The sequence below is a fragment of the Hypanus sabinus genome, chromosome 16, assembly GCF_030144855.1.
Source record: "Hypanus sabinus isolate sHypSab1 chromosome 16, sHypSab1.hap1, whole genome shotgun sequence".
Taxonomy (NCBI): Eukaryota; Metazoa; Chordata; class Chondrichthyes; order Myliobatiformes; family Dasyatidae; genus Hypanus; species Hypanus sabinus.
In genome coordinates, this window is record NC_082721.1 from 62898296 (window position 1) to 62919756 (window position 21461).

The 21461-nt window shown below is 44.7% G+C and overlaps 1 protein-coding gene and 1 long non-coding RNA gene across 8 annotated transcripts in view; one reads left to right on the plus strand and one right to left on the minus strand.

Moving 5' to 3' along the window:
* LOC132406370 (uncharacterized) overlaps positions 1-21461 on the plus strand; it is a 147363-nt gene that overhangs the window by 73799 nt on the left and 52103 nt on the right. The window contains exons 4-5 of the long non-coding RNA XR_009516147.1: positions 8533-8623; positions 18456-18588. This is a non-coding gene — a long non-coding RNA (uncharacterized LOC132406370). The remainder of the gene's footprint in view (positions 1-8532; positions 8624-18455; positions 18589-21461) is intronic.
* The window catches only part of smarca4a (SWI/SNF related, matrix associated, actin dependent regulator of chromatin, subfamily a, member 4a), a 216958-nt gene that overhangs the window by 60281 nt on the left and 135216 nt on the right, over positions 1-21461 (minus strand). For all 7 annotated transcript variants that reach the window (XM_059991941.1, XM_059991940.1, XM_059991937.1 and 4 more), the window contains 13 exons: positions 19861-19911; positions 18435-18565; positions 17285-17342; positions 16655-16776; positions 15457-15607; positions 14172-14335; positions 13226-13292; positions 13011-13121; positions 11144-11386; positions 8758-8871; positions 5646-5753; positions 5289-5375; positions 3241-3287 (listed from right to left, as the gene is read on the minus strand). In XM_059991941.1, the coding sequence (XP_059847924.1) occupies positions 3241-3287; positions 5289-5375; positions 5646-5753; positions 8758-8871; positions 11144-11386; positions 13011-13121; positions 13226-13292; positions 14172-14335; positions 15457-15607; positions 16655-16776; positions 17285-17342; positions 18435-18565; positions 19861-19911 (1454 nt within the window). The remainder of the gene's footprint in view (positions 1-3240; positions 3288-5288; positions 5376-5645; positions 5754-8757; positions 8872-11143; positions 11387-13010; positions 13122-13225; positions 13293-14171; positions 14336-15456; positions 15608-16654; positions 16777-17284; positions 17343-18434; positions 18566-19860; positions 19912-21461) is intronic.

Below are 21461 nucleotides of genomic sequence, written 5' to 3' on the forward strand. Positions count from 1 at the left end.
TGGTATGTGTTCCCTCACCTTACCCTTTCCAAAGTCCACAGATGTCATGGAGGTATAAGAGAGGCAAGAGTGTATATTGGACCACCGTAAAATAACACTGGAGAGGTAACAATGATGGAGAAAGAAATGGCAGATGAACTTAAAAAGTACTTTGCATTAGTCTTCACTGTAGAAGACTGGCAGTATGCCAGGAATTTGAGTGTGTTAGGGAGCAGAAGTGAATGTAACTGCCAATTAGTAAGGAGAAGGTGTTTGGAAAGCTTAAAGTTCTGAAGGTAGGTAAGGCACCAGGATCAGATGGCCTGCATCCTAGCTTTCTGAAGGAAGTAGCTGAAGAGACTGAAGAGGCATTATTAATGATCTTTCTAAAATCACTGGATTCTGGAATGGTTCTGGAAGACTGGAAAACTGCAAATGTTGTTCCACTCTTTAAGAAGGGAGGGAGGCAAAAGAAAGGAATTTATAGACCAGTTAGCCTGAATTCAGTGATTGGGAAGATGTTATTATTAAGGATGAAGTTTTGAAGTACTTGGAGACACATGATAAAGTAGGCCAAAGTCAGCAGGGTTTCCTAAGGATGAAATCTTGCCCAACAAATTTGTTGGAATTTTTTGATGAAATAACAGGCAGGAGAGACAGTGCTTGTTGACTATTTGGCTTTTGACAAGATGCTGCATATGAACCTCCTTAATGGTATTACAGAAAGGATACTAGCATAGATAGAAAATTAGCTTACTAGCAGGAGGCAAAGAATTAGGATAAAGGGGCCTACTCTGGTTGGCTGCTAGTACTCTGCAACGAATCGGATAACAGATTGATAGCTCTGTGGCCAAGTTTGCAGAAGATACAAAGATGGGTGGAAGGGCAGGTAGTGTTGAGGAAGCAGGGAGTCTGCAGAAGGACTTGGACAGATTGGAAAAATGTGTGAAGAAATGGCAGATGGAAAATAGTGTAAGGAAGTGTATGGTCATGCACTTTAACAGAAAGGATGCTGCATACACTGCTTCTAAATTATGAAAACATTTCAATGATCAGAAGTGTCAAGGGACTTGGGAGTCTGTGCAGGATTCCCTAAAGATTAAATTGCAATTTGAGTTGGCGGTAAGGAAGACAAATGTCAGCATTCATTTTGAGTGAATAGGACTAGAATAAAAAAGCAAGTTGTGTCCCTGAGACTTTATAAGGCATTGGTTAGACCACACTTGGAGTACTGAGAGCAGTTCTGCCCTCATTATCTAAGAAAAGATATGCTGGCATGGGAGGGGTCTAGAAAAAATTCCCAAGAATTATTCTGGGAATGAAAAAGTTAACATGTGAGGAGCATTTGATGGCTCTGGGCTGTACTCTCTAGAGTTTAAAAGAATAGGGGAAGGGGATTTCACTGAAACCTATTAATACTGAAAGGCCTAAACAGAGTGGATATGGAGGGGATCTTTCCTATAGTGGGTAAGTCTAGGACCAGAAGGCACAGCCTCAGAATAGAGGGATGTTCATTTTGGATGGTTGAGAAGAAATTTCTTTAGTCAGAGGGTGGTGAATCTGTGGAATTCATTGCCACAATAATTATGGAGGCCAAGGCATTGAGTATATTTAAAGCAGAGGTTGATAGGCTCTTGGTTAATCCGGGTGTCAATGTTTACAGAGAGAGGTCGAAGAATGGGGTGGAGAGGGATATAAACCAGTTATTATGGAATGGTGGTGTAGACTTGATGGGCTGAGTGATGTAATTGGGGTTGGGTGTCTTATGGAAGGAGAAGTCTATGACTCTTTGACAAACATTCTGAGCCTTTTGTCTCGGACCTGAAGTATTTAAATCTGTTTCTCTCTCCACACACGCTTTGTACTTCCAACATTCAGGGTGGCATGGTCGCACAGCGGTTAGCACAACGCCTTACAGGGGCAGCTGTGAGATCAGGGTTCAAATCCCGCCACTGCCTATCAAGAGTTTGTATGTTCTCACTGTGGGTTTCCTCTGGATGCTCCGGTGTCTTCCCACATTCCAAAGATGTACGAGTTAGCGTTAGTTAGTTGTGGGCTTGCTATGTCGTTGCCAGAGTGTGGCAACAATTGCAAACTGCCTCCAGCACAATCCTCTTTGATTTGACACATCTCACTGTGACAAATAAAGTTAATCTTTATCTTCATTTTCTGGTTTTATTTTGGATTTCAGTACCTACAATTTTGTTCTGGTAATATATCAGGTGGATAGAAGCTATCGTTAACTTGCGTTGTGAAATTTGTTGTTTGGGCAACAGTACAGTGCAAATTCATGAAATTATTATAAATTACAAAAATAAATAATACAGAAAAAGGAATAACGTTGTACATGCACAACTCAGAAATCTGATAGCGGAGGGCAAGAAGCTGCTCCAAAATCAATGACTGTGGGTCTTCAGGCTTCTCTACCTCCTCCTCAATGGCAGTAGTGAGAATCTACTCTTACGCACTTAATATCATCAGTTATCTGAAGGTACATCGCAGGAGTGTTATCATTCCCCTAATGCAGAGTCTCGACCTGAAATATTGACTATTTCTTTATTCCCACAGATGCTGCTCGACCTGCTGAGTTCCTCCAGCAGTCTTTTTGTGCCACCTAGTTAGATTCTGGACTTCCTTCACCTAAACCCTAAACCAGCATCAATATCCAGGCTCCCCAGCTCTGAGCCGCTATTTTCCAGGACTATAAGACAGGGAAATCTCTGCTGTTTGCAAATACTGATCAGCCAGAGGTCTCCTGGTTCCCTGTAACTGGAAAGGAAGTTTGTCTTTTAATGCTCGCTTTATAGGCGAGATTCTGTGCGGCACTCAAAGTCCCAATTCTGATCACAGTCATAGAAACAGGTCCTTTTAGCCCATTGAGTCCATGCAGACCATCAACTACCCATTCCACTAATCCAATTACTTCATTCACCCCTCATATCAGAGTCATACCAATAAATTCTTAGGGAAAACCTCAGATCAGATGCATCTTCACAGACTGTGTTTGAATCAGTCTTTAATTAGGTCCTGTTAACAGTCTCATGCACACTCAATCCGAAGATCAGTTGAGATAATTTCTCGAGCTTCATTAGCGAAACTTCATCTTACACACTCAGTAGTTGAAATTCAACACAAGCAGGTGAGATTCTAAGTCTGGTCTGGGGAGACATGGTTTACATTTGTTTGGTGAGTTACCCAATTCACTGAACACTATGTCACTCATTTCAAATGGTGACGCGTGTGGAGACTGGTCTGACTTACCCTTGTACAATGCCTCCAGTAAATCCCAAGTGTTCTGAGAAAGATTCCTGATCAAAAAGACAAAGCGTCAAGAAATGAAAGGAAAAGGACACAGATAATCACTGGAATATTCTGAATTCCCAGAGAATTCCCAGCAGCTATTTAACCAACATCACATTTAGCCAATTACACAGTGATTTCTATCACCTAATGCATGCTCTTTATTTAAATGGCCAATCACACTAGAACATTTCTGGATTCCAGATGAGAGGATCATACATCGCAACAGGGGATTCTAACTACTAAACCTATGCTGACCCTTTTGTAAAGTGAGACACAAGAAACTGCAGATGCTGGAAAGCTGGAGTAACAAACACAAAATGCTGGAGGAACTCACTGGGTCAGGCAGCATCTGTGGAGGGAAATGGACTGTCAATGTTTTGGGTCGAGAGCCAGTCCTGATGAAGGGTCTTGACCCAAAACATCCTATTTATTCTTTGAGCTGTTTGCAGATGAACAGTAGATGAAATTAGGACTCAACGCAACCTTAAACTTGTCTCATAAAGGTTAAGCAAGCTAGGGCTTTTCTCTTCGGAGTGAAGGAGGATGAAAGGTGACTTGATCGAGGTGCATAAGATGATAAGATGCATAGACGGAGTGGACAGTCAGAGACTTTTTCCCAGGGTGGAAATGGCTCATGTGAGAGGGCATAATTTTAAGGTGATAGGAGGAAAGTACAAGGGGTATGTTAGAGGTTGGTCTTTTACACAGAGAGGGCTGGGTGTGTGGACCATGTTGCCAGGGTGATGGTAGAGGCAGAGACGTTAGGAACATGGAAGATTTTAGATAGGCACATGGGTGATTGAAAAGTTCAGGGCCACGTAGGAGAGAAGGGTTAGGTAGATCGTGGATTAGATTAAAAGGTCGGTATATCATCATGGATTGAAGGGAGGGTATTCTGTAGTACAGAAAGAAAAAAATGGAAGGGCTATGTGGGAGGGAAGCGTTAGATGGATCTTGGAGTAGATTAACAGGTCCGTGTAAAATTATAGGCTGAAAGGATTGTACTGTGCTGTTCTGTGCTATGTTTTATGGGCAGATGCACAAGCATGTACACAATCAAGCACACACACACAATCAGCTAAGCAATCCACAACAATGCATATGTACAGTATGTGTACATGCTACCATATACATACATAAATCAACAAACATGTTCACACACACAATTAAACAGAAGCAAGTTACACACACACACACACACATATCTTTCAGCAAGTGATCAAGAATCGGAAATCCAGTTCTTGTTCCTTAAGCTTGGGAATCACAGTCACAGCCTTTCACACCTACCTATGTAGCTACTCTCCCCCATCTTTCTGCCTCTAATGGCACCCCTGACTTTGAGAGAAACGTACACTTAAACAGAGCCTGTACAGTGAGAGTACTCAGGTAGGGTGGGGGAGCTTTACAAGGCGTTGATCAGACTCCATTTGGAATACTGTGAGCAATTTTGGGCCCCGTATCTAAGGAAAGATCTGCTGGCCCTCGAGGGCCCACAGGGGATTCACAAAAATGATACTGGATATGGAAGACTTAACATACGAGGAGTGTTTGATGTTTCTGGGCCTGTACTTGATGGAGTTCATAAGGGTGAGAGGAAACTACTTAATACTGAAAGGCCGAGACAGAGTGGATGTGGAGAGGACATTTCCATCCTTAGGAGAGTCTAGGATCTGACAGCACAGTGTTAGAATAGAAGGATGTCCTTTTTGAACTGAGATGAGGAAGTGGGTGGTAAATCGATGGAATGCATTGCAATGGACAGCTTTGAAGGCCAAGTCATTGGGTGTACTTAAGACAGAAATTAATAGGCTCTTGATTGATAAGGGAGTTAAGGGTTATGAGGATGGAATTGAGAAAAATACGTTAAATGATGGCAAAGCAGACTTAATGGCCTAATTCTGCTCCTAGATCTCATGGTTTAAGGAGCAGATGCACTTCACCTTGGTCAACCGCTCCCCCACCTCTCCCATCGTCCAGTGACTCTGGCCCTGTGCTGTGCTGCCTACCTCAATGTGCTGGAACATGTATGGGTGGTTACAAATCTTCCTCAACTGCATGATGGTGTTCATCAAGGTCTTCGTGCCACCTTTGCCCTGCAGAGAAGATGCCCAAAAATTCACAATTAAATGGCAGAACCTGACCTCAGTGGGAACCATTTGCAATAGAGAGATAGGTCAAAGGAAAGGTATTCCCATTGAAGTGTAATCTGCTTGTTGGAAAGGAATTTGAGAGACATTACCAAACAAGTAGGCTGGAAGAGAAACTAACTGTAACCATGCAGAACAGTAATAACAACTAGCCACCACCAGCCACTGCTCATGTGAAGGAGACAGTGTCAGCTGTCAACTGGAGGGTTCCCAGACCTTCTTGTCCTTCTCTGAGCCATCGGTCAGCAACACGCCCTTTGCCTGCATGTGACGGTACAGCACCCTCTGCAGAGCTGACATGTCGCATTTAATGACGTATTCCACCTGTAAGGGAACAAAGCAGCACCTTAACTGGGGGGCGTCAACATGCACTGAAGACCCTGATCCTCCCGCCTCCCAATCCCTCCAATGGGAATTGTGCTTTTGGTCAGCCGGGGTCTGGAAGTGAGTGTACCCACACAGTATGAAGGTAGGCACAACACCACACCCACAAGAAGACACAGAAGGCTGGATCATAGAACTGCAGACCACAGAAAGAGGCCCTTTGGCCCCCAGCCAGGGCCTTGTATACTAGTAAATTTCTATTGATGTACCATGGAGAGCATTCTGAGTGGTTGCATCAACATCTGGAATGAAAGCACCATTGCACAGGATTGGAAAAAGCTGCAGAGGGCTGTAAATTCAGTCAGCTCCATCATAAACACAGGCCCTCCCATTATCAAGTATACCTTCAAAAGACGATGCCTCAAAAAGACAGCATCCGTCATTAAGGACCCAATACACGTCCTCTTCTCATTACCACCATCAGGGAGGAAGTACAGCAGCCTGAAGGTATGCTCAACATTTTTGGGAACAGCTTCTTCCCCTCTGCCATCAGATTTCTGAACAGTTTGTGAACCTGTGAACACCACCTCATTATTTCTTCTGCTTTGCACTATTTATTTATTTTTTGTAATTTATGTCTTTGTTCTGCTGTGGCAAATCAACAAATTTCCTGCCATCTAAGTCACTTATAGTAAATGTAATTCTGTCTCAGGTTGTTCTGTCAAATAGGTACCTTCACTAATCCCTATGCTTCAGGGGTGGGGGTGCAATTGCTTACGAGCTAGGCTACTCTCTCAGTGCGGACGAAGGGTGAGTGGAAGCGACCCAGTGACAGTACTTTGCAGAGAAGAGGGTCCTTCCTGGCCCCCTGGCCAACATTTCTCTTACAACTAACACCAGGGAAAGGGATTATCTGATCTTGCAGCCTGCATGATTCAGATTCAGGTTAACTTCTTGTCACACAATGAAATGAGATGCAATTAAAGTCCTTGCTCATGTGCAGCTGAGTAAACAGTGTGCACAGTAATGATACATACGATAAATACAGGGATGAGCGCAAAGCAATAGAATGGAGCAATGTTCAGCAGTTCAAAAGGAGATGCCAAATTGACAATAACAGAAGAAGTAGGATTAGGGGTTTGAGAAGGCAGCAGGGATGTAAAGGAGGTGACTGGTTTACAAGTCTGACAGCAATGAAAAGAAGCTGTTCTTGGGTCTGGTTGTCTGACTAGCCTGATTAGACGATTGATTTTATCGTCACATGTACATTGAACCATACAGTGAAATGCATTGCTTGTGTCAAATCAAATCAGCGAGGATTGTGCTGGGGGTTATGTTTTGATATTATCCAAGGAGTATTGGCCATTAGTGGTGAGCAGCTCTCTGCAAGGGTTGTGTGGTAATCTTCTTCAGGTCAGACCAGCTGTACTGTCAGCGTAAGGCTCCAGTAACTGTGCCTGTGGTGCACAGCTTAAGGTACTAGGCCAATAATCCAGGAATCTAGACATCTGAGTTTAAATCCCATCATAACTGCTGGGGAATTCAGTTAATGATCTAGAATATGAAAAGAAGTGATGATTGCTGTCAACACACGTCCATAGGACAGAAAATCTGTCATTCTTAGCCTGGCCTATAAGAGACTCCAGACCTACCAATGTGGTGCCGTTTTTCCCCTCTCTTCACTGCCTTGTATAATTTGTGTATGATTTATATTCTGTGTGTAATCTGTACCTATCTGCCTCTGGCTCTTGTAGGCTCCTGAACCAACACTAATCACTACCTCAAATAGCAACACCATGACCACTTGGCAGTACAATGGATTTTTTCTTGTTCTCATTAATTCTTTCTTGTAAGAAATTGCTGTGGTGTTGTAGTAAAAAAGCCTTGCACTCAACGTTAGTAAGACCATTGACTTATTTGTAGACTTCAGAAAGGGTGAACAATTTCAAGTTCCTAGGTGTCAGCATCTCTGAGGATGTATCCTAGGCCTAACATATCGATGCAATTACAAATAAGACACAACAGCGGCTATATTTCACTAGGAGTTTGAGGAGATTTGGTATGTCACCAAACAAATTTCTACAGATGTACCAGATCTAACTGGCTGCATCACTGACTGGTATGGGGGTGGGGCACTGCACAGGATCGAAATAAGCTGCAGAAGGTTGTAAACTCAGTCAGCTCCATTGTGGGTTCTACCTTTTATTTATTTTAGATATATACATACATTTTACTGCAATTTACTATAACAATGTTTTTATTATGTATTGCAATGTACTGCTGGAGTGTAACATCAAATTTCATGACATATGCTAGTGATATTAAACCTGATTCTGAAATTGTCTCTAATTTATCTGTTTCTTATGAATGTTGTTTATCTGATGCCATACGCCTTTAATGCTGCTGCAGGAAGCTTTTCAGAGTACCTGACCCTCCCATGCTTGCACATGACAATATACTTGACCTGATTCTTAAATGCTCTCTGGGCAGCATGGTAGCATAGTGGTTAGTGTAGTGCCCAACGACACTAGGGATCGCAACCAGGGTTCAATTCCTGCCACTGTCTGTAAGGAGTTTGTACGTTCTCCTTGTGACCATGTGGAGTGCTCCAGTTCCCTCCCACATTCCAAAGTTGAATGGGTTAAGGTTAACAAATTGTGGGCGTGCTATGTCGGCACCGGGCTGCCCCCAGCACAGACATCAGACTGTGACACAAACCAAACATTTCAATGTATGTTTTGATATACATATGACAACTAAAGCTAATCTTTCATCTTAGAAATGGACCAGCAAGTGGTCAATTCAAGGACAACTGGAGGTGGACAATAAATGTGTGCTATGTCAACGATGTTCACACCTTGAAATAATAAGTAAGTGAAAAATTGACAGCTGTTTAAAACCCCCAAGATATGTGAGTCTACTTCCCTTTCGGCCCAAACCCAATGTAATTCCCATCGATCTTTAACCCACTTGTCCGCTTCAAACCACCGGAAGAACTTGTTACCTTCTCAGGAAGCTGAGCTTCCACTTCCTTTTTCAATCGCCGTAACAGAAAGGGGCGGAGAACCTTGTGCAAGCGGCGGATGATCAGAATGGTTTCCTCCTCATTCAAATCCACCTGTTTGGGATGTTAGACACAATGGAGGCAGATTGATTCCGTATTTGAAAAGGGAGGCACATTTCCCTCCCCATTCAAAAGCTTGCATTTACAGAGGGCCTTTCACAATCTCAGGACATTTCAATTGGCCAATGATGTGGTCACTATGCAAAAGCAAGAAGATAAAACATTCCAGCACTCTACAAGCCCTTCGGCTCACAATCTTGAGCTACTCCAAAATCAATCTAACTTTTCCCTTCCACATAACCTTCCACTTTACCCTCATCATTTGCCTACCTAATAGTCTACTGAATGTCTCTAACGTATCTGCCTTCACCACCACTCTGGGAGAGTGTTCACACATCCACCCCTCTCTGTGTAAAAAAAAACTGACTCTTAACATTTCCCCGCCAGTACTTTCCTCCAATCACCTTAAAATTATTCCTCCTTGTATTAGACATTTCCACCCTGGGCTGTCCACTCTATCAATGCCTGTTATTATCTTGTACAATTCTATTAAGATCCCCCTCGCCCTCTTCGCTCCAAAGAAATAAGGCCTAGTTCACTCAATTTTTCCTCATAAGGACAGTGAAAGCCAATTTGTGCATCGCATCTCTCTATGTGATTAAAGCCAAATAATCTGCTTTGATGATGTTGGCAGGAACTGATGGATGAATATTTGTCTGCACACTGGAGACAGTATGTCAGCACTATAAATGCATGGTTCTCTCCTGTCAACCTCAGCCCCACTCTCTCCAATAATGCAGCCATCCCTCTGGTCAGCTGAGATTTACGGGCTCCAACGTACCCAGTGCAGGCCTTGAAAGCCATAATGCTGTGGACTGGACATGAGAGTTGTGCTTACTCCTCCAGCACCTGACAACCCAGCCACCAGCTGATAATGATAAGGTGCATTCTAGTCCAAAGCAAGGTTGGGATGGAACCACCAATGCCTAAGTGCCCTCATACATTGAATTGCATTCCACAACCCCCATTTCATTAGGACTGGAATGGAAGACAGAGTAAGAAAGTGTGGGAGAGGTAAGGAGTACCAGCTGGCAGGTGATAGGTGAGACCAGGTAGTGGTGGGAAGGTAGGTGGGTAGGCGATGTGATGAAGTGAGAAGCTGGGAGGTGATACGTGGAAGAGGTAAAGGGTTGAAGAAGAAGGAGAGTAGACCATAGGAGAAAGGTAAGGAGAGGCACCAGGAGGAGGCAACAGGCAGGTGAAGAGAAGGGATAATAGGGGAGCTAAAATGGGGAATGGGAAAATAAGGAAGGGGAAGGAGGAGGAAATGCTGGAAGTTAGAGAAATCAATGTAAAGGAAACAAGTAAGTGGAGGAACTCAGCAGATCAGGCAGCATTTATAGAAGGAAACTGAGAATTGATGTTTTGGGTCAAGACCCTTCACCTGGACTGTCTCAACTGGAAACATCGCCTGTCCATTTCCCTCCATAGATGCCGGCCGGGTCACTGAGTTTCTTCAGCAGTTTATGGTCCAGAACCAGAATCTGAAGTCTCCTGTATCTCCTAAAGATTTGGATGAAGAGCCAGCTGGCTGACCACTCCTGCCCCACAATACAACAATTTAATCCTCTTCAGTGTCTGTTCAGTTCCAATTCTCTAAACAGTCAGGCAGCGCTCTAGTGTACTGGGTAGCACAGTGCCAGTGACCAGTGGTTCAGTTCCACCGCTGTCTGTCAGCAGTTTGTACATTGTTCCTGTGACTGCATGGCTTTCCTCTGGATGCTCCAGTTTCCCTCCACATTCCAAAGACGTATGGATTCGTGGGTTCATTGGTAACATGGGTGTAACTGGATGGTGTGACTTTGCGGAGCTGGAAGGGCCTGTTACTATGCTGTATCTCGAGATAAATTAAAATAGAGCAGCAATTGCTTCCCTTTCCACCGTCCCCACAAGCAGTGAGTACCAGTTAATCAGTACTATCTGAATAGTCTTCCTCACATGCTCCCTTGTATCTGTTGTCCAGAAATGGCCCTTGAACCACCCACTCAGGGCAACAGCTTTGTCTTTTCCCCCTTTTCTAAACATGAACTTGACTATCTCCACCAAACTTTCCTCTAGTCTTCTCTACTCCAAGGAAAACAACCCCAGCTTCTCCATTCCAATTCTGGAGCTGAAATCCTCGGCAATGCTTCAGTAGATCTCTTCTGGCCCACTCTAGGATTCTCACATCCTTCCTGAAGAGTGATGGCCAAAAATGGATGCAGGTTTGATTGGGTGACACAAACTCTGTGTTCAGACCACCTCCAACCATCCCTCACAGACGTACCTTCTCCCCCGTCATGGCAAAGGGAGCATTGAACCACTGCTCAAATGTGTTGCAGCTTTTGAAAATGGTAGGCAGCAGGAAGTTGAGAAGCGCCCACAGCTCAGGCAGCTTGTTCTGCAGTGGGGTGCCAGTCAGCAGGAGGCGACGAGGAGCCACATAGTGTGTGTTCAGCACCTGTGTCAGCTTACAGTGGTGGTTCTTCATCCGGTGACCCTCGTCCACGATCATGTACTTCCAACGGATCTGGAAAGAGAAAAATGCTGTAAGGATCCTTTTATTAACTGTATACTTCCCCTTACCTTCCAAAGTGCAATACTTCACACTTGCCCAGGTATTTCACTCCAGCTGCTATTTCTCTGCCCATATCCAGTCTATATTCTACTATTCTGTTGGATACTGGATGGAAAGCGCAATGGTTTGGGTAATCGATGGGAGGGGCGATTGGTTTGGTTACAATGGGGAGGGCAGGGGTTTGGGTAATAGGTGGGGTGCGCAGTGGGTTGGATAATGGATGGGGTGGGGTAATTGATTTAGTTACAATGGGGAGTTCAGTGGTTTGGGTAACAGATGAAGAGGGACAATGGGGCAGTGGGTTGTGTAAAATGGGAAGGGACAATGTGTTGGGTAACGGATGGGCTGGGAAACTGATTGGATAATGGAGTTGGAAAACAGTGAAGCACCAGAGGCCACAGCTGAAACATTTACAGGTAAACTGGAGGGAGGTAGGGTGTACGGAGATGAACACTAATGAGTGGTTGTAGACCGGTCAAATTCTGCATGGAGGTCAGTGACCAGTGGCGTGCCTCAGGGATCTGTTCTGGGACCCCTACTCTTTGTGATTTTTATAAATGACCTGGATGAAGAAGTGGAGGGATGGGTTAGTAAATTTGCTGATGACATAAAGGTTGAAGTGTTGTGGAATAGTGTGGAGGGCTGTCAGAGGTTACAGTGGGACATTTGATAGGATGCAAAACTAGTCTGAGAAGTGGCAGATGGATTTCAACCCAGATAAATGTGAAGTGGTTCATTTTGGTAGGTCAAATATGATGGCAGAATATAGTATAGACTCCTGGCAATGTGGAGGATCAGAGGGATCTTGGGGTCTGAGTCCATAGTACACTCAAAGCTGCTGCACAGGTTGACTCTGTGGTTAAGAAAGCATACGGTGCATTGGCCTTCATCAATCATGGGATTGAGTTTAGGAGCAGAGAGGTAATGTTACAGCTATATAGGACCCTGGTCAGAACCTAGTTGGAGTACTGTGCTCAGTTCTGGTCGCCTCACTTTAGGAAGGATGTGGAAACCATAGAAAGGGTGCAAAGGAGATTTACAAGGATGTTGCCTGGATTGGGGAGCATGCCTTATGAGAATAGGTTGAATGAATTCAGCCTTTTTTCCTTGGAGTGACAGAGGATGAGAGGTGATCTGATAGAGGTGTATAAGATGATGAGAGGCATTGATTGTGTGGATAGTCAGAGGTTTTTCCCCAGGGTTGAAGTGGCTAGCACAGGTGGACACAGTTTTAAGGTGCTTGGAAGTAGGTACAAAGGAAATATCAGGGTTAAGTTTCTTACGCAGACTGGTGAATGTGTGGAATGGGCTGCCAGCGACAGTGGTGGAGGTGGATACAACAGGGTCTTTTAAGAGACTCCTGGACAGGTACATGGAGCTCAGAAAAATAGAGGGCTATGGATAACCCCAGGTAATTTCTAAAGTAAGGACATGTTTGGCACAGTCTGTGGACTGAAGGGCCTGTACTGTGCCATAGGTTTTCTCTGTTTCTATGATACCTCAGCACAAATCCTATCTTTGGCTGGAGGAGAAGGTGAATACAGGAAATCTTTGTAGGGAGTGAGGAAACTTTTACCTTGGCAAGAACATGTTTGTCCTTGATTATATACTCATAGGTGGTGAGTAAGACGTTGAACTTCCCACTTCTGAGGAGTGGAACAAAGGCCCTTCGAGCTGCGGGAGAACCCTGTGTGGGGCAAGAACAAGAAAAACATCATCTCTGCAGTTCCAGTAATAACCAGTCTGGTTCCAAACGCCTGTGCACAGAGTCAAAGCTGAACTAGGGATTACCTTATAAGAGATCCGTGATACAGACGGAGCCCACTTATCGAACTCATAAGCCCAGTTTGAGAGCGTCCTGCAAACATAATCAAGGTCATGATTGGAGTTTTGCATCACTGTACAGAAAACATCACTTCCTGATTGTGCAGTGTGATGGGTTGTGATTACAGTGCAGGAAACACACCTCAGGGGTCAGGTCAGACTGTGCTGATAAAACATGAACGGCCGACATTAGGTCTACCCACAGCTAGAGTAAATTGCAATCACTTCCATAATATCTGACTCATTTTTCCACACTTACTACATAAAGAAATAAAATGTTTCTCTGCTGCTCGTCCCTGCGCCTATGGTGCTTCTCTTCTGCCTTTGAGTCTGTTCCCACTGCAACAGACTTTTCGGATGCAGGAAGATCCCTCTGACAGAAAATGAGAGAAATGACCATCTGTTGGAGGGAAGGATGAAGGAGGAACGGAGACACAAGAGGCTGCAGATGCTAGGATCTGGAGCAACACACAAATTCCTCCGGCATCTCGTGTGTTGAGGAAGGAATGTTGACTAAGAAGGATCCCTGGGTCATTACAACTTCAGAGGCAATAGATTCTTGGTTTTGGTTAAATATGTTCTAATAGGTTGACACACTTTCCAATTTAATAACCTTTATAGTGAGCTGATTGTAAAGAAAATGTAAACTAGCCTGGTAATCAGGAAATAAAATGGTTTGGAGCAATCCCATAGAATTTACTCTGTATTGGACTAATAATGGGGTTTTTTAACCCCAAGAACATATCTGATTCCAGTCTGTGGAAAGCCATGGAATGCTTGGATAAACCACATTTTTATCAGAAGGAGGGAAATCATTGCTTTAACGGGGAGTTGTTGAGATTCTGCAGGATTCTGGTCAACTTTCCTCCCTCAGATCTCCAGGACATAGAGAGGTGAGCAGAGATCTCCTTACGAGAGAGGTACTATGATGAGGAATGGTCCATTGATGCGCTTGTGTTCCATGAGGTATGTGATGAGGGCGATGGTCTGGATGGTCTTCCCCAGGCCCATTTCATCGGCGAGGATCCCGTTCAGGTTGTTGTTGTAGAGCGACACGAGCCACTCCAGACCTTTGACCTGCGTAGCATTTAAGGAGTTACACAGAACGATAATTGTTGAATGGTTTATTATTGTCGCATGTAACTGAGGCACAGTGAAAAACATGCCACCCATACAGATCACTTCACAATGTCAGTACAGTAGAAGGGAAAAGCGGTAACACAATGCAGAGCGTAGTGGTCAACGTAGCATCAGTCCATTCAGCCCAACTGCTCTGTGATGGTGCTTAACACTACCTCAGCAATGGGGTGTTATGGAGCACGTCTTGCACTAAGCTCTTTTTTGCTCTCTCTTCATTTATTTTTGTATAACTTCTGTATAAATTAAATTCTGTGTGTCACTCTCTGTAGCTACATTCCTGTGATGCTGCTGCAAGCAGGTTTTTCATCATAACTCTACGTCACTAATTCCTCCTGGGATCTCCATTCCTTGGTCAAATCCAATGGTTGTCTGTAGCAGGAGTCTCAGTGATGGGGAGCTAGGGAGCATTGTGGTGCAAAACTAGACATGTATCAGTAAGTCAGTGACAAAAGAGTCAAGGAGCCACAGAGCACTACGGTACAGAATCAAGCCCCTCGGTCCGTCTAGTACGCCAAACTATTATTCTGCCTAGTTCCATGGACCTGCACTTGGTTCATAGCCCTCCATCCATGTACCTTTCTAAATTTCTCTTAAATGTTGAGATTTAGTCCACGTCCACCACCTCTGCTGTGGATTCCCCACTCTCACCACCCTCTGAGTGAAGGTTCCCCCTCATGTTTCCCTTAAACATTTCACCTTTCACCCTTAACCCGTCACCTCTAATTTTAGTCTCACTCAACCTCAGTGGAAAAAGCCTGTCTTCATTTTGTATACCCGTCAAATCTCCCCTCATTCTCATTCTCCTATGCCCTAGGGAATAAAGTCCTAACCTATTCAACCTTTCCCTATAACTCAGGTTCTCAAGTTCTGGCACACCTTCAATCTTATTGCTATCTCCCTTAGGTGACCGGAACTGTGCACAATATTCCAAAAAAGGCTTCACCAATGTCTTATACAACTTCAGCATAACACCCCATCTCTTGTACACGTGACTTTGGTTTATGAAGCCAATGTGCCTTCATAAAGTGAAGAGCAGAACACACCCGACACTCCTTTACCTGATATTGTTTCAGTAAACCGTTCACAAGCAGCGTGGACTGAATGTCCACCCTCTCAGTCACCGCATGAGCGACTGAGTAATAGGACTGCAGACCGTGCATGCTGGACAGTGGCGCACTGTACTCGTCATCCACATCCTGCTTGGCATTCCTGCAAGACGCAATTAAAAGAAGATTAGCCTTGCTTGTCTATTGTACATTAAAGCATCGAAACATAGAGTGAAATGCGTCATTTCCATCGACAACCAACACAGTCCAAAGATGTGCTGGGGGTATCTGCAAGTGTCACCACAACTCTAGCACCCACCTCTTACTAACCCTAACCCGTATGTCTTTGGAATACGGGAGGACACCAGAGCACTCAGAGGAAACCCAGGTAGTCATGGGGAGAACTGCACAAACTCCTTAGAGACAGTGGTGAGAATTGAACCCCAATTGGTTTTACAGCTAGCGTTGTAAAGCACTGTGCTGACCCCTGTTCTACCATGCCGGCCTGTCACTGTCACAACTCTCCATCCGGTTGGTAAAGGAATATTCTCTGGACTGACACTTAGATTTTGTCATCCTCTGTCCCCAGGGCAGATCCCACACATTCTGCACCACAGAACAGTGCCCTTCCTCTCAGCCAAAGAAAATATTATGCTTCATACAGATCTTTATCTCAATTTGGTTCTAGGACACCACCCCCATTCTGTTCCAGAATCATCTCCCCCATAACACACTAGAACACTTCTGCTCTAGAACAGTGTTCTCCTATTCTGCCAAGACTGTTGCACATCTAGCTCCAGATAAGCTTCCTTGCATCATTTCCCGAACATCACAATCTTCCCATAATTTTGGTCCACACTGATCTCCCCATTGTGTGTTAGATCCTTCTGCTCTAGAAGATTCTGTTTATATCCTGCTCCAGAACCCCCACCTTGCACATCATGTTCTAAACAACTCCCCCCATTCCACTTTGGAAAACCCATCCTTGTACTGCTCTAGAAAAGCTCACCTGTTCTGCTCCAAAAAATTGCCCACCCATTTCATTCATCTCCAGCCAGCTGACACACATTACGCTCCAGAACGTCAACCATAATGCTGCTATAGAGTATAGTCCCAACCATTCTTTCCCAGACTAGTTGGTTCCCCTTTGTGGCTATGCCAATTCCACTCACAGTGCTCCATTCCATCTATACCATAATGCTCTACTTACTCTATTATCTGCCTGGCGTCCAGCTCAGACACCTCTTCGCTGTCTGGATCCTGAATTTTCTTCTTCTCCTCAGGGGCAGTAGGTGGTGCTGATGTGGCCGCCTGCTCCTCCTCCTCCTCTTCCTGAACAAGAAACAGAGCCATCAATAGATCAGGTACCTGTCTGCCATTTTGATCACTTTGCACTAAAATGGACTTTTTTTTTGTTCTAATTGTGTTCTTACTTCTAAAAAATGTTTAGTTTATGTTTTCCTGCTTAATTACACTGCAGATTAAAAATATCAACACTACTTTTTTTAATTTAGCGATGTCAAAAAGCTGGAGGAAAATTCTGGCCTTGTGCCTGGATCAAATGGGTACAACAGCCATTATCAACAAACAAGAGAAAATCTGCTGATGCTAGAAATCCAAATCAACACATAGAAAATGCTGAAGGAACTCTGCAGGCCAGGCAGCATCTATGGAAAAGTTACCAGCCGACGTTTCGGGCTGAGTCCCTTCAGCTGACTGGAGGAAAAAAAAAACAACTGGCATTATAATGCTTCCTGTGGTCCACTAGTTGTGTCCTATAATGAGGGCTCCTGCTCACCAGGCTTTAGATTGCATGTGTCCCTTTCTGTTCTGTACTTACCTCTTCCTCTTCTTCAGAGCCAGTGTCTTCACTGTCAGAGCGTGGGGCCACCTCATACCTACTCGGAAGAAATAAAGAGTAATAATAACAGGTGCAGAAACGAGCTGGGAAAGAGGGGTCAAAAATGGAAACAGGCCCCTCGGCCCATGCCAAACAAAATCCACATTTGAGCTAGTGACATTTGGCCCATATCCCTCTAAATCTTTCCTGTCAAAGTACCTTCTAAATGTACCTGCCTCAACCACTTACTCGGGCGGACCACACTTTGGGTGAAAATGTTGCCCCTCAGGTTCTGATTAAATCTCTCTCCTCGATTCCACAATCCTGGGAAATCCCTCATGCACCTCGATAAGGTCAACCATCACTTTCCTACACTCCAATGAAAAAAAAGCCCAACCTTTATCCATAACTCAGTTCCTCGATCCCATCGACATTCTTGTAAATTTCCTCTGCACTCTCTGGCAGCTCAGTGGCATCTTTCCTACAGCAGGGTGTTCAAAACTAGACACAATACTACAAATGTGAGCTTGCCATTGTTCCATCTTCTGTACTCAGTGCCCTGACTGATGAAGGCCAGTGTGGCAAAAGACTTTGTCACCAGCCTGTCTACCTGTGAGCCACTTTCAGGAAACCAGGTGCCTGTACTCCTCAGTGCCTGCGTTCTACCACCAGGTACAGCATTCTAACTGGTATGGAGGGGCCACTGTACAGGGTTGGAAAAAGCTGCAGGGTGTTGCAAACTCAGCCATCTCCATTATGAGTATGAGCCTCACCAGCGTCGAGGGTATCTTCACATCGAAGGTATGGAGGGTATTTTGAGGTGTTGCCTCGAAAAGGTGGCATCCATCATTGAGGACCCCCAGCCCTCTTCTCATTGCTACCATCAGGGAGATGTACAGGAGCCTGAAGACACTCGCTCAGACTTAAGAACAGTTTCTTGCCTCCATCATCAGATTTCTGAACAAAGTCCCAACCCATTGACACTAACTCACTATATTTTTGATCTAACTTTTTGATCTTATAATTTTTAAAAAAATGTATTGCACTGTACTGCTGCCACAAAACAACAAATTTCACAACATTTGCCAGTGGTATTAAATCTGACTGTGATTGTGATTCTACACTGCCCGCTGTGTCCTTGTGTACTCACCCAGGGTTCATTTCCAACCAGGCATCCAGCTGTCCGGCCTTTGGCGCCTCGGCCCCCGACAAGATTCGGCCACTCTCCACGTGGATCACCTTCACTGGCAGGTCACTCATCTGGCTGGTCTCATCCAGGAGCTGAGGGCAAGGGACATTTCCCAGTGAGTCAAACCTGCCATTTCACTTCTCCACCCCCACCTCAATCCTTCGTCCAATTCCTTCTATCCCTTTCCTACTCGCCATAGAGGGAGCACAGTGAGGATTCCCAGAATGGCTGCAGGGAAAGCAGGCTTGTTGTAAGACTGCATGGGCTAGCACTGTTATCTTTAGAACTAAGAATGACATCTCATTGAAGTTTAAAATTCTTACAGGGCTTGATGGGCTGGAGACAAGGGAGGTGGTTTAAGAATAAATAAGGGTGGGGCTTTTCAGATGGAGTTAAGGAGAAACTTCTGCACAGTGACTTCTCTTCAAGCAGATCAACACCTCAACCCATTAACCCATGCCACCGCCCATTAACCCACGCCACCGCCTCCCACCACTACCTACATATCACCTGCTGTCATTTAATGTATGTACATTCAGTCTATGTATAGAATAGTTATTTGTATATTGTGTTTTATAGAAATGCTTTTATATTTTATATTCTTGAACCTTGAAATCCGACTAAAAAAAGGTGCTAAACCTTTGGAACTTTCTTCACATTGAAAGTGGTGGGAAAGCTTGTTATCTGTGCTCATTCAACACCGAGACCAATAGATTTCTTGATGTTACGTGAATAAGGGGATAATGCAGGAAAGTGTCACAGAGGTAAGCCAGCCTTGATCTTGATGGATGACATACCTAGATCAAAAGGGCCAAATAATCTACTCCTCTCTCTGTTTCTTACATTCCTACATCTCAGAGGAGGAGAATGCTCCTGCTTGTGAACCTGCCTGTCATTAATTAAAGATAGATAGAGATTAAAAATTAACTTTATATGTCACATGTACATTGAAACATACTGTGAATGGCAATAGTTGCATCAAATCAAATCCGCAAGGATTGTGCTGGGCAGCCTGCAAGTGTCACCATGTTTCTGGTGCCAACGTACTAACCCTAACCCGTGAGTCTTTGGGATGAGGGAGGAAGCCAGATCAGATCACAGTCTTTGTCATAGGAATGTGCTCTCCAGCCCAGAACCACTTGAGTAACAGATACTTTGGTGAAAGCCTTGTCCACAACATAAGACATCTTGGTCACAGTCAAAGGACAAAGCATCTGGAATACTGCCTGGTCTTCTTGCTCAAGGAAAGACTTAATGACTTTGGAGTTGGTGCTGAGGAGGTTTACCAGGTTGATTCCAGAGATGAGAGGTTTAATCTATGAGGAGATTGAACTCTTGATCTCTAGGTTGATGACATCACAGACCCAAATTTTCCCGAATCACTCACCTCACCATCAGGACCGACAGCCGAACCTAAGCCATCCACGTTTTCCTGCTTCTATAAGTAAAAAGGGTAAAGGTTATGGGGAGAAGGCAGGAGAATGGGGTTGAAAAGGATAATAAATCAGCTATGACGTAAAGGCAGAACAGCGTCGATGGGCCGAATGGCCTGCCTCTACTGTTATGTTTTATGGTCTTAAAACTTCCTCCAGCGGAGGTGTGCCTAAGGCACCTGTACCACTCCACAGATTTGACTAAAAGGCTTGCCATTATCGACAGTATGAGGCATAGATAATGTGAGCAGTTAATCCTATTCGCAGAGCAGGGGAGTCCGAAACTAGGCAGCTCAGACTTAGGGTGAAAGGGAAACAATTTAAAAGGAACCTGAGGGGCTACTTTTACATGCAGAGGGTGGTGAGTATGGGAAAGAGCTATCAGAAGAGACAGGTACAATAGTATCACGTAAGAAGAGGCTGAAAGCTGGTAATTGGGACTAACTGGATGGGTACCATGGTCAGCATGGCCTGAAAGGCCTGTATCCATGCTGTAATGCTCTATGACCCTACAACTCTAAAAGTATCAAGCCAGTGTTAAAGGAAAGTACACAGTCAGCCATGCTGTCTTTTGGATTTGATGTTAAATGAGACATGGGCCCAAGCTCTCTGGCAGATGTCAAATTAAATCAAAAAATCAAATCATTCAGACCATACATGGGTACAGTCAAATGAGACAGAAGTTTTTCGGGGCCAAGGTGCATAACATACATTCAAAATAGCAAGAGAGAAAAAAATCTCACATTATTATGCAAGAAAACACGTAGAGTCCACGTCCCTGGGCAACATGCACGTTGATGGTACAGCTCCCGGCAGACTAGCCTGTCGAACGCTGGAGGGCAGCACTGATGGCAGAGGCCAGCTCCCAACCGAGCACAGACTCCATACCACATCGTCTCACCTAGACTGCAGCAGCTTGAGGCCGGATTCTCATTCTCCGTCCTGTCCCCCAGATTCTCATTCTCCGTCCCGTCCCCTGGATTCTCACTCATCATCCTGTCTGCCGGATTCTCATTCTCCGTCCTGTCCCCCAGATTCTCATTCTCCGTCCCGTCCCCCAGATTCTCATTCATCGTCCCGTCTGCCGGACTCTCATTCTCCGTCCCGTCCACTGGATTCTCATTCTCCGTCCCGTCCCCTGGATTCTCATTCATCGTCCCATCTGCCGGATTCTCATTCTCCGTCCCGTCCCCCGGATTCTCATTCATCATCCTGCCTGCCGGATTCTCCTCTGGCCTGTCTGTTGGCTTCCCCCTCTCCCAGCCACCTGCTGGCTTCTCTTGAATGTCCAGCGACTTCTTCTCTGAACTGTCTGCCCTTGCCGTCAGCTCTGACAAACGAACAAATCTCTGATGCGGTAGACCTCCTGTACCAGTTGTTCCTGGGAGTTCAGTATAGTCTTACGATCATAAAAAAACAAATTTTAAAAAGAAAAGTGCCCCTTTGGCTGGGCCCCAAGAGCCTGCTGCGTTCAAATATGCTACCATCTTTCCGGAAGATGTGGGAGATGGCACTACATTGAGGAATAAGGGAATTAGCCTCGGTCCCTTTTAAC